Consider the following 16,708-nt stretch of genomic DNA (forward strand, 5'->3'; position numbering starts at 1 on the left):
GCCCCTGACATGGCTCATGTAACGACTACTTACTTACATCAGTGAGTAGTAACCGTGAACAACAGCTTAACGTACCTTCCGAAGCACGGATCATCTTACTTTCGGACAATCAAGTGATCAACCTGTAATGTCCTAACCAAACTAGGGATCACAAAGTGATTTTTGATGTTACCACACCGGGATTTGAACCCGGGACTTCCGGATCGTGAGCCCAACGGTCAAACCACTGGAGCATGGAGGCCGTTAAAGAAATAAATTTATTTGTTGCAGAGTTGGACGGGCTGGAAGGGGAGGATTGTGTTTAGCAGCGGCTCACAAAGCACTACGCTGGCAAGCGGCACACACTCGGCTCTGCCCACCACCGTTGTCGGAAGACACGGTACACAGGTCAGTCCATCTTCAAAATGAATAAATGGACAAACATTTTATTGCACAGACATTTACAGGATAACGCCGGCAAAGCCCATGCTTTAGTTTAAGTTAGGTTAGTTTAGGGTAAGTTTAGTTTAAGTTTTTCTGCATAACATACAATTTTATATATTCCCAATTGTTCTAGTCAGAGGTACGAAGAGAGACTAGAACTATTGAGAATATATAAAATTGTGTGTTATGCAGAAAAACTTAAACTAAAGTGGTCAAAGTCCCCTATTGACAGCCTTATCTCAAAAAGTGTGTACTTACGTTCGGTGTATGTTTCTGAAGTATTTACTAAGACAGGGAACAATGATACGCACAGCTGATCGTTCAACGGTATATTGTCGACTGATTGCACCTGCCACTACCCTCATTACAGAAATACAATTATGATTATTATACTACCTACATTACATCCCTTCACCCTTAATTCATACTACAACACCAACTTAACTTATAGTAACCCTTACAAGAAATCTTAACCACTAAACTATTCTATTACAATTTTTATAGGTACACAAAAATTTACTCTTATACAACTTATCATTTACAACAAACTTACAGCTAAAACTTATATCTAACTTCTTTTCCTAATCTACATCTCCGAATAGGACGGGTATGGGGCGATATAGGGATAGGCTTAGGCGTCGTCGGTGCGGTTGCGATCGGCTGGTTGCCAGACTCCGGTTCCGACGTCGCTTCCTCATACTCCGTGTCCGAAGTCGTAGCCGCCCTGGCAGGCGACGCCTGTGTCCCCGGCTCCGTCGACCCCTCCGACCGGTCACTCACTGACCTGACCACGTCAGACTTGTTGGTCTCTTGACTACTATCTGTTTCCCTAGAATCTGTGGGGAAAATGAGTGAACTCCGTGACCTACGTTTTAACTGATCGACATGTCTATGGGATTGTACACCATCACCATCAGAGACCTTGAAATTAGTGGTACCTAAAGCCTCTGTTACCTTACCTGGCACCCACTTCTCCCCTTTTAAAAATTGACGGTACCATACGTCGTCGCCTACTTGTATATTCCTACCAGTTTTTCCTCCGGCCGCGTCCAACTGTCGTTTTTGAGCTAGTCGTACTTTATTTTCCCTATCTGGCTTTAACATATCTAACCGAGTACGTAATCGTCTATTCATCATTAATATAGCAGGACTTTCGCCCGTCGACGTGTGTTCTGTGTTCCTATAATATAACAAAAATGTTTGCAACGCTTGATTGATATTAATATTATCTACTATTGCTTTCTTAATAACCCTTTTCATTGTTTTTACGGCATTTTCCGCAGCCCCATTCGACGAGGGGTGATATGGTGCGGTAAAAATATGTTCAATGCCGTCTTTCGAAACAAAATTTTGGAATTCCTTACTAGTGAAAGGTGGCCCATTGTCACTTATAATTTGCTTCGGCAGTCCCCACCTACTCCATAGCTCCCGTAACCGTTCTATAGTAGCGCCGGCCGCGGTACTGGGCACTTGAAATACTTCCAACCACTTGGACATAGCATCTACGATGACTAGATAGGTTCTACCATTGATGGGCCCCATGAAATCCAAATGGAGCCTGGCCCAGGGCCGCTGCGGCCACGGCCAGGGCTGCGGCGCGCGGCGCGGCGGCGCGTCGGCCACAGCGGCGCACGTGCCGCACGCGCGGCTCGCCGCCTCCACCGCCTCGTCCACGCCGGGCCACCACACGTAACTGCGTGCCAACGCCTTCGACTTCACTATGCCCATATGAGGTTCATGAATTATTTCAAGCACCCTAGTCCTACATTTTTCCGGAATCACTACCCTGTGACCCCACATTACACAACCCAGTTCTTCATACAATTCCTGTTTCCTATTAATGTACGGTTGCAACCCTAATATATCGCAGTCTGTAGGCCAGCCATCGCGAATATAACTTAGTACCCTGCCTAATATGGGATCACTCTGTGTATGTTTTTTAATTTCATTGTAATTTAAAAGTAAAGCCTCCTGCGCAAAATGCAAATAAGTTTGCTCGGGTATTTTATCATTATCCTTGTTATTTAATTGTTCCGTAATCGGCAGTCGTGATAGTCCGTCGGCACAATTGTCATTGGATTTTATATACTCAATATCGTAATCGTACGCTGACAAAATTACGGCCCAACGTTGCATGCGGCTGGCTGTCATGGTGGGAATACCTTTACAAGGATTTAGTATTGAAACTAGCGGCTTATGATCTGTTCGCAAGAGAAAATGACGACCGTACAGGTATTGATGGAATTTCTTCATACAAAATATTATCGCGAGGGCCTCACGGTGGATCTGTGAGTAATTCTTTTCCGCCGGTGTAAGCGAGCGCGAAGCATAGGCCACGGGCCGCTCGCGGCCCCGGTGGTCGCGCTGCGCCAGCACGCCGCCCACCCCGCACGGGCTGGCGTCGCATGTCACCACCACGGGTCGCGACGGGTCGTAGTGCGCCAGCACGTCTGCGCTCGACAACAATTTTTTTACCTGGCGGAATGCCTGCTCGCATTTACTATTCCACATCCACTCGACCCCCTTACGTAATAGATTGTATAGCGGCGATAATACAAAACTAAAATTTTTAACAAACTTTGCAAAGAAGTTAACTAAACCCAAAAAGGAGCGTAAATCCGAAACATTTTTCGGTGTTTGGATTTCCTTTATAGCGTCTATTTTAGAAGTATCTGCTTTTATACCTTCCCTTGATACAATATTCCCCAAGTATGTAACTTCATCTACCAAAAATACGCATTTGCTCCTTTTCAGCTTTAATCCGTTACTATGCAATCTCTGTAGAACCATACTTAACGCTTGCAAATGCTCCATTTTCGTCTTGCCCCCGATTATGACATCATCTAAGAATACTTGAACATTTGGCACTCCTCTAAATAAGTTCATCATTATGCGTTGGAAAATACCTACACTTGACGCTAGACCGTAGACTAACCTATTATAACGGAATAATCCCCGGTGTGTGTTAATCACCGTGTATACTTTTGATTCGTCCAATTCTATCTGGTTATAAGCTTGAGATAAATCTATCTTGCTAAAATAACGTGAACCATTTAACCCCACTAATACATCTTCTATCTTTGGCAACGGGTAGCGGTCGATCAGTAAAACCGGATTTAAAGTCGCCTTATAATCCGCACAGATTCTAAGTGTACCGTCAGGTTTGTTGATGGGCACGAGCGGCGAGGCCCAGTCGGAGCAGTCGACGGGCTCGATGACACCAGCTCGCAGCATCTCATCCAACGCCGCGTCGACTCGCTCGCGCAGCGCATACGGCAACGGCCGCGCGCGATGGAACACGGGCGCCGCGTCCTCTCGCACACGCAACGTCGCCTTGCCTCCCGCATACCGCCCCAGTCCCTTGCTGAATATCTCCCTATATCTGTCGAGTAAATCACAAATCTGATTATCTAATTGACCCGCTTTATGAATCGATACAAAATTGCAGTACAACTTAGGTACATCAATCTGGAGTTCGGCTAACCATTGCCTCCCTATTAATGTAGTAGTACCGTCCTTTATCACGAACAATTCTAATCTTTTTTCTCGGTCCTGGTATCGAACTAGTGGCCGTATTATGCCTAAAGGTTTAATTTTAGACCCATTGTAAAATCTCAACACTGTATTATCACTTTCTATACACAAATGAGAAAAATAGGCATTATAAGTATCTTTGTTTATACACGAAATAGCGGTTCCCGTATCTATCTCCATTGTTATCATTTTATTGTCAATAAAGACCGGTATACTCACAGCCTTGTAATTATTTAACGATAACAGGTTTATATTCTCCTCGATGTCCCCGTCGTCTTCCTCGCTGGACCCGCGACCGACGTCACCGAAATGAAACCCTCCGCGCTGTCCTCCCCGGCGATGGTAAGGCCTTCCCCGCGATGATTGTCCCAGCTGCTCCCGTTCCGGGCACACCCGCCGCAAATGCCCTGTAGCTTGGCATTTACTGCATACGTAATCCCGGAACCGACATGTAGAAAAGTCATGGTTAGTCGCTCCGCAAGCTCCACAGTTCCTAGTCCTAGCGGCCGCCTGCCGCCGCGTGTCAGCTGGCCGCGCGCCCGGCCGCGCCGCCGCGCGCGCCGCCCCCGCTCCGCCAGCCCGCTGGCTGCCCGCCGTCAGGGCATGGACTTCACACATCGATTTCGTGCTCGTGGAAGTATTACCGCAGCCATTGTCCACCACGGCCGAATCCCTCTCCGCCGCTTCTAAGGAACTCGCCAATCTCACTGCTTGTGCGAATGTAAAAGAGTCTTCTTCCGCGAACAACCGTTGCCTGATGACGTCACTTCTGATCCCACAAACAAATTGATCCCGCAAATTGTCGTTTAAGTTCGCTGCGAATTTACAATTGCGAGACAACTTTTTTAGTTCCGCTACGTAAGTTGCAATGTCTTCTCCGTTCCCCTGTCGTTTCTGTCTAAATCGGTATCTCTCCGCTAATAATGACGGTGTCGGTTGTAAATGTTTTCGCATCAAGTCGACCACGTCATCGTACGTTAATTCCGATGGCTTCTTTGGACTTGCGAGGTTGACGAGCAACTCATATGCCTCCTCCCCCATAGTTGCAATCAACGTTGGCAGCTTCAATTCTCTGTCGACCTTGTTGACCTTAAAGTACATCTCCAGTCTGTCTACGTACGACGACCACGACCCGGACCTCACATCAAACTCACTTAGCTTGCCGATTGACATTGTCTATTGTTTTATTATGTTCGTAACACGCGTAAAACCCGATTTTATTAGCCTGTCGCCACTGAAGTATTTACTAGGACAGGGAACAATGATACGCACAGCTGATCGTTCAAGTTTCAACGCGGTCTTCTTCTTCTATCGTGTGGATTGTGAGGTGGAGTACCAACGTCATCAACCCTGGTATCAGGGTTACTTTTGAGCCGCCAAAGATCCAACGCGGTATGCACCAATCAGGTTGATTGAAGTCAATTCATAGCCGCGTGGAACATACAGCGAACATAATATGCCTGTCTATCTTGTTCCTTTCCTAATTTAAAAAAAAATGTGAATGTCCGTTTGGCAGAGTAATCTTTAACCATTTAAGTTTATTAAGTGTTGTTTTATTGTTTTAAGTTTTATTTCTTTATTGTTTTATTACATTGCCATCTTTTAATTGGGTAGTTTCCTAGGTCAAAGATAATTATGAAATTCTGATTACTAAATAAAGGTACGACTAAAATCGTATTTTTTTGTATTTAACTTATTTATTAATTTAAATAAAGAAAAATGTAACAATAAGTGCGATATTTTGTCACGTTTTTCTATGACGTCCCAGTTCGCTTTTTCATACAAATTCCACAGTAATTTCGTGTTTTGACGTTTAGAAAAAAGTAACTGATTTAACTAGTTGGAATCTACCCTATTAGGTTACTACCCTATAGGTTGAGTTACATGTAAAAGTGTGTCTGTTAACAAACTTAAGAAATAAAAAAACTTCACCACGCAGCTCCATACCGGGTTAGCAGATGTGTTTAGGGAATTGGTTTAACACCTAATAGCTTATATCAATAGCTAGGATAAAAATGAATCTACTAAATGTTATTCAGCGACTTACCGGACCCGAATCACTAAGCTTTTCTCATTCTGTTTCTGAATCACTCTCCATAAATTAATGGGATAACCTTCAAATGGAATAAATTCTCTACCTCTTTTGTTAAAATATACTTGACAACATCACAACTGCCACAAAATATGTACATCACACAAAACAACAAACAAGGTATATTTACGCTTCATACGAAGATCCCAATGGAAATGTAAAGGACCAGTTTACTCACAAACCATTTATGAACGTTGCGTTTCCTCAAGAAAGACGGGTTATTTGATTTTGTACATATAGAGTGTTATTACCAAACGTTGTACCGGGTGAGAGCCTTCAGCGCTCCCCATTTGTCCGGCCAAGTAGATAATGCTATCTGCGGCAAATCTACAATAAGTCACGTCAAAAAAAGAAGGTTAATATTATTATTAATAGCCCTCGATGTCCTAAATCGATGTTAGCAAAGGCCTCTCTTCCTTTCTTCCACTCCTCCCTATTCCCAGCTTGTTCGTGCCACCGTTTCAAAAAGCCGTCTAACTCGTCGCGCTATCTTTTTCGTGGCCTTCCCCGACGTCTGACAGCATTTGCAGGAACCCACTCTGTAGCTTTTTACACAGTAAAAAAAATAAATTACCATAGTAAAAGTTAGTACTCTTATTGAAAAAAATAGTACCTGTTGTAAAAAAATTAGTACCATCACGGTTCTGGATTTATAGCCATGTTTTATTGCACTTGCTAGCTTGACGGTGAGCGAAATTTGGCGAGAGTTAACGACAAGGTCTTTCGCTTTGATTTACGCCAAAAATTAGTACCGAAATAGTACTCACCCCCTGCAAAATACCGAAATTAGTACTTCAACGGTTATAAAGGCAGTAAAGTTCTTTGATCCCGCTGGCTTGACGTTTTGAAAATACCTATTATCTGGGGAACGCTTGCATACTTCAGTTTGTAACTAACCTTGTATGAAATAGTACTCCCTACCATCATAATTTTGATCCAATTCTCTTTGTAGAAATGTGTTAAAAAAAAAACATTATAACCTATGTCATACATTTGTTGTTGATACAGTCACGTAGACAATTACATAACCTCACAATTCATTCGTAAGTATTGCCATCGCCAGTATTGCCATTTTGGAGGTCTGCCCTACCATTACAAAAAATTGCTATTATATGCACTAAGCGTAAACTTGACGCACTTGAGCGCCCATACATCTTGTTTATTGTACTTCAAATCTTACAAAAGCTTCTAGATAGTAGCCTACCTCTTAGTGACTATCGGAGGACCTTAAAAGAACAACTTCACACAGTGATAATGAAGGACTTTCCAGGCTACGTTCGTCAAAAGCAATATAGAGATGGCTGTAAAAAAATCCTTCGTTTAATCATCTAATTTCATAGATAACAGACATATGCGTCTTTTTTTTGTTTTTGGGTATAAATGATGATTGATGACCCTTTTTATTACATAACATACACATAAACAGCCTATATACGTCCCACTGCTGGGCACAGGCCTCCCCTCAATCAACCGGAGGGGGTATGGAGCAAACCTTAACGTTTAACCTTGACCTTTTAACCTTTTTATTACACTCAGGCTTAATTACATCTTCCACTCATTATTATTCTGTCCAAAATAAAGAAGAAATATAATGTAGCAACATACTTAATGTGATCCAGATATCAAGCAACAATTATTTCAAGCTTCTGCCAATTACATTGTATTTTGAAATAATTATGTGCTCAAGTAATGAGAAAATAGGTAATTATCACGTTAAAGCTGTACGACGCCATCTATCTCTATATTATTGTTGTAAGTAAACATATCCTGGAAAAGCCCTCATTATTATTCTCTTTGTCACTGGCGTGTGACGTCACGACTGGGACATTGCTATTGTGTAATTACCTTCTTGTGCAATTAACTTTCATTACGTATCACATTTGAGGAGCTCGGTGGCGCGCAGCGGTTAACGCGCTCGGTCTGCGATTGCTGAAGTTAAGCAACTTTCGCAGAGGCCGGTCATAGGATGGGTGACCACAAAAAAAAGCTTCATCTCGAGCTCCTCCGTGCTTCGGAAGGCACGTTAAGCCGTTGGTCCCGGCTGCATTAGCAGTCGTTAATAACCAATCCGCACTGGGCCCGCGTGATGGTTTAAGGCCCGATCTCCCTATCCATCCATAGGGAAGGCCCGTGCCCCAACAGTGGGGACGTTAATGGGCTGATGATGATGACGTATCACATTTAAGTTGGGTTCCGTTCTCTTGTCATATGCGACCAGCACTCGCGACACGTCAACCGCTACACGCGCGGCGCGAATTATATCGAGGGCTTTGACCAATAGATACAACATCTATTCACGTAGATAGCATTCGCTGCGTTCGGTGCTCAGCGCGGTTGTCGTGCAGAGCCTGTAGGACACACCTCATCATAATCCCCAATGAGGCGGCCCCAGCGCGGTGACAGCAGTGCCAAATCAACCAAGACGGGACCACTCTAGCTGGCAGCCCTGGATCTACAGGAGAGTAACTGAATTGGGCACACCTGCCCTGTGAATTAGACCACTTAGCGGTCACCTACAACTCATACATTTCATGGGTGGCCGTAAACGATATTTTATTAGGTATATTTCAGTGGTCGTAAAGTAATCGAAAAAACTATTTGAAGGCACCTCTAAATATTTTGCTAGGGACGCTACTGATAACCTCATCACAATTATAAAATATAAACAACAATTATTTTTTTAACAGGTCATCGAGACAGGGGAAGAAGGCAGCCAATTCCTATATCGAATCACATGGGCGAGAACGGGACAATCGCGAGTTGTCGCTCCGACACAGCCGTTATATGAGTAATCAATCTATCTGAATATCTCGTGGAGTAGTAAGTGAAAACTAAACTGCCTTGTGAACGATTGAATTGGCCACAGACTGCATTTCGAGTAACTTTCTTTGGTGAAAATGTGGTGCGTTACGAGACGGGAGTGATTATAATGAATGTGACAAGCTAACAAGCATGGTGGATGGCGTTAGGCAGTCGACTATCGATAGATTGATATCCATTGTCGATTTTTTTCATCGATAGTACTGAGTTTGGCTTTCAACACAATCGTAGGTAAGTATTAAAAATAAACAAACAATTGACAGTTTATTTGTATTTATGAAAAACTATCGCTTTTGATAGTGTGACAACATTAATGGTGTGTGAATAGTATTTATAACGACTGCGTAAACAGACTAATATTAGTCTGTGTGCATCAGTAACTACTATGTAAATACGTTATTTGAGTGTAGATAGACTTAATTATATTAAATTTGAGGTGCAAAAAGATTAGATAATAATAAGTAACATTCAGTCATTCATTTTATGAGCTTGTGTGTGATTCAGATTACGATAAAATAACATAGTATACCTACACATGTTTACATGAGCTTCTTCTTCATAATATAAAAATAAATTGATTGGTTGTTAGAGCTCTTTGAAATGTCAATGACGATGACATCCAAGTTATTTGTGAAAAAATGTGAAAGAAGTAAGTACTTATAAAAACTAAGCAACGTCAGATTTTAAATATTTTTATTACAATGTTTGATTATCCTTCCTTATTCTATTCGTGTGTCCATTATGTAAATAAACATACTAAATCGTAATCTGGCCCCTGCAATACAAGCTGAGTTTAGTGCTGGGACCGCCGCATATCTAGAGCAATTGGGTAATTTCCTAGGTCAAAGATACATTAAAGTTTGAAATTATGATTACTAAATACAGATCTAAAGGTGACAAAAAACGTTTTCTTTTTTCTATTAAACATATTATGAGCCATGTCAGGGGCCTTTGGCGGCTCAATCATAACCCTGACACCAGGGTTGATGAGGCTGGTATTCCACCTCACAACCCACACGATAAGGAGGAGGATTAAACTTATTTATGAATTTTAATAAATAAATAAATAATAATAAGTGCGACTTTTTGTCACGTTTTCCTATGACGTCACAGGTTGCTTTTTCATACAAATTCCATAGTAATTTTGTGTTTTGACGTTTAGTAAAAAGTACCTGATTTGACTAGTGGGAAATTAGCCTATTGGTCATATTATAGTTGTCTGTATTTTTTATTATGAAGTTGTAAGCCTATGTTTTATAAGCGTTTATTATTTTTATTTATTATTTAGATACCTACCAAGATGAATGTAAGTATTAATATTCGTCGCGGTAACGAAACAAGATTATTATAATAATAGACTGACGAGATAACAAATGGATTACTGCGACGAATAAGTAGATAATATATTTTAACGTTAATGAAAATCTTCTTCTATTGTATGGGTTGTGATTGAAATTAGAATTGCCCATTTAAACACCCTGTTGAAAAGAGCTAATAGAATAATTGTATTCTAACCAAAATTAGAAATATTAAAATGTATTATGTAAAATAATTCTGTATCTTTGTAATCTTACTTACAAATATTGTAAATAATGTATATAGCTGTTCTGATCTGGATTTCCACAGCTGTCTGCGAATCTCCTCGTGAATATATTTATGGAACTAATTTATGAGATTTCAGCAGACTTATTCAAGTTATCTCATGCGAAATTAAGACCCAATTAATGAATACGGGTACAGTTACAGTTGTATTGAAAGGATTTGGTGCGACTTATGCCCACAAATTGAGTTACGTATTATGAGTATACCTAACCTAACCATGTGTACATTGCTAATAAAATCTTGTCAGGCAATGAATGACCTTTTAAGTCTATTTTGTTCAGTTGCCAACTTTGGTGAGTAACTAGTCCTCAATGACACTAACTCAGTCCACTGAAGCTTAGAATGTTTTATAGAATATAAGCCTATTACCTGTGTACCTGCTGCAACAGGAAAATAATATTTTTTGAAAGAAAAAATACAGTTATTATTCAAGAACTTGTACCTAAGGTTATATTTTCCGATGGGCCTTTGCATCGTCCATCTATCTTCTTATCGTGTCGATGGCAAACTAAATAGTATCGGCCTAAAACTTGGCAACAAGTATGGCGCTATCTGCAGCGCATCATCAGATCCTCCTATTCCATCCATTAAATTATAACAATAATTTGATTTTTGTTTTACGCCAAAAAGTCACAGAAATTCGATTTCACAGGTTGGGTTATTTTTCACTCGCAAATACTTAATAATAATAAAAAAGTTTATTCAGGTAAAACCTACGACACACCTATACATTTACAACATTAAAACATACACACATTAATATACTTCAGGTCATTAGACATTATCAAGTTCACATCATATGGAACAGATTAGACAAAGAGCACATGTCAAAATAAACTTAAAACTAACAACAATAATAAGAAAAGATAATAACACATAAAAAAACCCAGAAGTAACTGCATAATATAATATTGTGATGTAAGGATATGGATTTTACGAGGATGCTCTCCATTTATATGACCAAGTCGGGAATACCATCCTCACCTCGGATCTTTAAAGTGGTTAAGTGAAATATTGAATGTTTGACTTTAATAAGGCATTTCAATAGTTTCTGTAGAATCTAATGTTTATAGTGTGTATATTCAAATGATAAGCGGTAGCGGATACCATAGCGTGACCATTTGATAAATATAAAACAAATAGATAGTCAACTTTTGTTCATTGAAAGTTTCACATGTTATTTCAAGTGTGTGGTATGTGTGTGTGTGTGTGTGTATTTTTCGGTGTTATGTAATATTACGAAGAATTAAAAAGTTCACTTCAAAATGAGTGTTTAACTATTGAAGCATTATAATATGTTACGTCATACAAACTTATGTCATCGAAATAGGTTATATGAAAATCGAGATGTCCCGCACGATTTGAGTCTTCTAGTTTACAAACTTGCTTGCTGACGCCAAAGAAAAAAAAAAAACTTGCTTACAAAAACAAACTAGTACGAATAAGATTCCTTGTTAAAAGAGTCTCTATGTAAAAAGTTTATATTACCGCTACCGCTTATAATTGTGTACCTCGCTGTATGTAATTGTAAAATGAAATATAAACAACGATGTCTCAAATGTAATGAGTAAGTAAACATAAAGATTATTACTGTTATAAAAATAAAGTCTGGTTTTTTATTGTCTTTTGTGTTTTTATTTTATTAACCTTTCTTCAATGTTTGTGTGGTCCACTTACCTAACCTGAAGATTTTACAAGTATGGTTTTTTATAGAAGCAACTGCCTGACCTTCCAACTCGTGAAACTAGCCCAATACAGCTTAGGACACATATCTCCGAAACGCATTTCTCGGGAATGTGCCAACTAACGGGCCAGAAATATCAAAGGCTTGTTAAATTTCCTTGGGGAATTAGGCTGGCTGGAGTGACCCAGCCGTTTCAGGTATCAAGGGTATCACGCAAAATAGGCGCTTAGACGTCGAGTTGCGGAAAACGGCCCGCGCATTCAATGCCAATAAGATACTTTGGATCTATAAGCTTTTATATGGACACCCTGTGCGCCTCTACGCAGATGTGACTCGAGTTGATAATTGAAAACTCTAAGAGCAGATGCGGTTGCGAAGATTGCCAATTTTCTCAGGTAAGTAAGTATTATTAGAAGATGCGGTGAAATCGACCAAGGACTTCAGCCAAGTTGCAAACGATTACGAAAAATTACAGTGTAATCGAACAAATGTATACAATTGACATAACATAGGTGGTATTTCAATCTTATATAGGTACCGACAGAAACGATCAGCCTAATCTCGACTGATACTTACAAAACTTGTTTCTGTACTTTGACAGATAAATTCGTACTGCGCATTGCAGCTATTGTAGCTATGTTAGGTAAGTATTTATTTAAATATAATCGGTAATGAAGGACTTTCCAGGCTACGTTTCCCAAAAACAATACATAAACTGCCTATATACGTCCCACTGCTGGGCACAGGCCTCCCCTCAATCAACCGGAGGGGGTATGGAGCATACTCCACCACGCTGCTCCACTGCGGGTTGGTGGAGGTGTTTTTACGGCTAATAGCCGGGACCAACGGCTTAACGTGCCCTCCGAAGCACGGAATCATCTTACTTTTTCGGACAATCAGGTGATTCAAGCCTGAAAAGTCCTTACCAAACAAAGGACAGTCTCACAAAGTGATTTCGACAATGTCCCCATCGGGAATCGAACCCGGACCTCCAGATCGTGAGCCTAACGCTCTAACCACTAGACCACGGAGGCTGTCCCAAAAACAATACGAGTATACATATATATTCAAGTAGATGGCGTTGTACATATTTAACGTGATTTACCTATTTTATCATTGCTCGGGTATACAATTATTCAAAAAACAAATGTAGGTAGTAGCAGACGTATATATAAAAAGAATTGTTGCTTGATATTTGGATCAAATATGGTATATAATTATATTATACATTGTTTTAAGTTTACACGGTTATTATCATAAAACGGGTAGACAGATATGTCTGCCCGTAGAAAATTATGGATCTACCTACTCCACTCCAATCTCATCAGTCATCCCGTGATCGTGGCATTGGCAACAATGTCGAAATATCGGGAGTCTCATATCCCTGCTTTAAACGCGGTAAGAACCCGTTATTATGTGTTTTAATTACAATTATATTCCTACCTACATTGTTTTTCTTTAGTTTGATCAGAATAATAACGGGTGGAAGATATGTTGTGCCTGGGTGTAATAACAATGGTCATTATTTATACCGTTACCCATGAACTCGGAAGGTTAAACGAAGGCAATTCTGAAGAGCACTATCTATATTTTTTTGGAGAACGTAGCCTGAAAAGTTCGACATGGTAGAGAACTAGTCGTTATGTTTAAAAGTACCTATTTTATTCGATTAGGCTGTCGTTTATCGTTATCATGCAACTTGGCTAAGGCAGCAGAGAACAAAGACACGCCTTTAAAATTTTATAGGCAAAGTTTTATTACACCAGAAGACGTGTATAACTTGTGAGGAAATGGACAAAATGCAGGCACACTGTACTTCTTTATTCACTACGACGAAAATGCTCCTTTGATTTGCATTTTTATGAATGTTTCATTCACGGCCCCCGTGGTCTAGTGGTTGTGCGTTGGTGGATCCGCAGGTCCCGGGTGCGAGTCCCGGTGCGAACATAGCTATCACAAAAAAACACTTCATTATCCCCAGTTTGGCTAGAATATTGCAGGCTGATCACCCAATTGTCCAAAAGTAAAATTATCCATGTTTCGGAGGGCTTATTAAGCAGTTGGTCTCGCTTGGCTACTATTTAGAGTGAAACATGAAAAATACTGTTGTGGACTGTATGTTGTAGCGTTCAAGTAAGATCAGAAAATTCAGGATCGTGATCTATTTCAAACTGAATTAAGTCGTATCGAAAAACAACTGACTAACTGCGCAAAGACGGTCGAGGCGTGGAGTTGTCATGGGCCCTGTCGAGTCCGACAGTGCCGCGGGCGAGTCAGCCCACCAGATCGTAAAGACCGACCGAGACCTCCCTGTTGAGGGAGGCCTCGGGAGCGACTTCAACAAGGCGACACGTGTCTTTGCCGAGGTGTTCGATTCGCCCCAGGCCCTGCCTGTCCCATCACATTTTTGACGTACTGGTTGACGTTAAGTTTGGGGGATGCTGCCGTGGGTTTTGCCCACGTTGACAATCTCTTCTTTGCCAGCCAGGCAGAGAGGGCGTCCTGTTTATGCCGCATCTTCTTCGCGGCGTGCTTGAAATTCAAGGACGTCGAGAAGAAGATAGCGTCGTCGGCGTATAACGCCAACTTGGACCCTCCTCTACACGGATGTCATCAGAGGAAGTACTGCAGCGATCATACGGAATTGGGAGCGGGTGCCTACCACAGCCACCTGGAAGCGCTTATTCTCTAGTAAAGTGGCAACAGTCTTGGCGACTTGATGAGGAGTCGTAGATGTAGACAGCTTATTTACAAACCCGGGTGCCATACGCGGTCGAACACCTTCTCCATGTCCAGGAATACTGCTACGGTGGTATCCCTCTTATTGAGGTCCGCCGCCAAATCGTGCAGCACCCTTGACAGAGTTGAAGAGTCCCGCTTCAGTAGCGCTGTCTCACTCCGTCCTACTCTAGCGGTGAGGTGCATATACACACTCCCTATGATTATTCTCACCACCATACATTGCATCCTGTCAGGGTCGCCATGTATGGTGGCGAGACGAGTGAAACAACGTCGATATAAGACTGATTTATTATTATTGATTATAAAGACAATAATAATGACATAATCATAGGGAGTGTGTATATGCACCTCAGAGGCGCCGTCTTTTTTCAGCACGGTATCTACAACAAATACCTAGTAATTTATTAAGACAATTTATCATTCCCATACAACAGTGCAACTCAATGGAGCATTTAATAGCCGGTCATTCATTATACACAATGTATGAATGACTAAGCTACCATTAAGACCATTGTTTAAATCTTAACAACAAATCTGGTGCAGGTATGCTTGCAATTATTTATTCTTTATAACAATATACCGTATTCGGAAACACATATCACATTTTCGCTCTCTCTCTCTCTCTCTCTCTCTCTCATTATTTCTGCTGCGCCCTTGTCGGTGGAGTTATTTCCTCTCTCCTTTCTGCCAAATCCTTCACCTTCTGATACGAGACGACCTGCAACTTCGCTTCGTTTTTTGTTTTATAAATGTTCTCCTAGGTCTACCCCTTCCTCTTTTTCCCTAATTTTTTCCTTCTATGATTTTCTTTATAAACGAATCGTGTCGTGTCAGGTGGCCAATCATATTTCCTCTCTGGTTCTCTATAATGTTCTTTCTTTTCTTCAACTCTTTACCGCACTTTTTCATTTGACACCAGTTCAGTCCAGCTTGTATCCTCCATCCTTCACCAACACCACATCTCAAACGCTTCCAACCTGTCTTTGTCTCTCTGTGTCATAGTCCACGTTTCACCTCCTATGCTAGTGCTATGCCCCAAATGTAGGCTTTAATAAAATATATCACATTTTAATGGTTAGTAACTAATATAAATTAATTTAAGGTGTACTTTTATGTATTTACGGGTAAATATTATATCAATTTTACATATTTTACTACCTCGAAATTGACTGCACATATCAGGTGATATTTTTCGTACAAACGATACGATAACTTTTTTAGAAAAACAAAAAAAGATTAATATCACTTGAAAATACGCAATCTAAACGTTACTTATGATGTGTCTAGGTAATTTATATACACATCCATGAGATGTAGTTCATAAATATGGAACTACTTTTAAACAGAACGACCAGTTCAGCACAATTAGTGATTACATTTTAATATAGAAACATTTTACAATAGCTGCAATGCGCGGTAAGAAAATCTGTAAATACGTTAGAAAGTTTCAAGTTTACGCGGTTATTATCATAATTAAACACATAATAACGGGTTCTTACCGCGTTTAAAGTAGGGATATGTAGGGGGTAGAGGTATCTAATCTCATCAGTCATCCCGTGACCATGGCACTTGCAACAGTGTCGAAATATCGGGAGTCTCATATCCCTACTTTAAACGCGGTAAGAACCCGTTATTAGTAAGCTAGTGTTGTGACGTTCATTAGCATAGTCGATATTAGGTCGATCGATTCTTTTCTATCTAACATTACATACAAAAACCACCTATATACGTCCCACTGCTACACACAGACTTGCCCTCAACGAATAGAAGTATTAGTTGCAAGGACATTATAACGACTACCGCAAGGTCGT

At 40.7% G+C, this 16,708-nt stretch overlaps 1 protein-coding gene across 6 annotated transcripts in view; it reads left to right on the plus strand.

Moving 5' to 3' along the window:
• Positions 1 to 11,960, plus strand: part of LOC126366253 (cholecystokinin receptor-like) — a 268,987-nt gene extending 257,027 nt beyond the window's left edge. For 4 of the 6 annotated variants that reach the window (XM_050009312.1, XM_050009313.1, XM_050009314.1 and 1 more), the window contains exons 11-12: positions 271 to 387; positions 8,737 to 11,960. In XM_050009312.1, the coding sequence (XP_049865269.1) occupies positions 271 to 387; positions 8,737 to 8,854 (235 nt within the window). In that variant the 3' untranslated portion in view covers positions 8,855 to 11,960. The remainder of the gene's footprint in view (positions 1 to 270; positions 388 to 8,736) is intronic. The other 2 variants (XR_007566321.1, XR_007566322.1) reach the window with 1 other exon arrangement.
• Positions 11,961 to 16,708: the final 4,748 nt, after the last annotated feature.

The sequence above is a fragment of the Pectinophora gossypiella genome, chromosome 4 (assembly GCF_024362695.1).
Source record: "Pectinophora gossypiella chromosome 4, ilPecGoss1.1, whole genome shotgun sequence".
Classification (NCBI taxonomy): domain Eukaryota; kingdom Metazoa; phylum Arthropoda; class Insecta; order Lepidoptera; family Gelechiidae; genus Pectinophora; species Pectinophora gossypiella.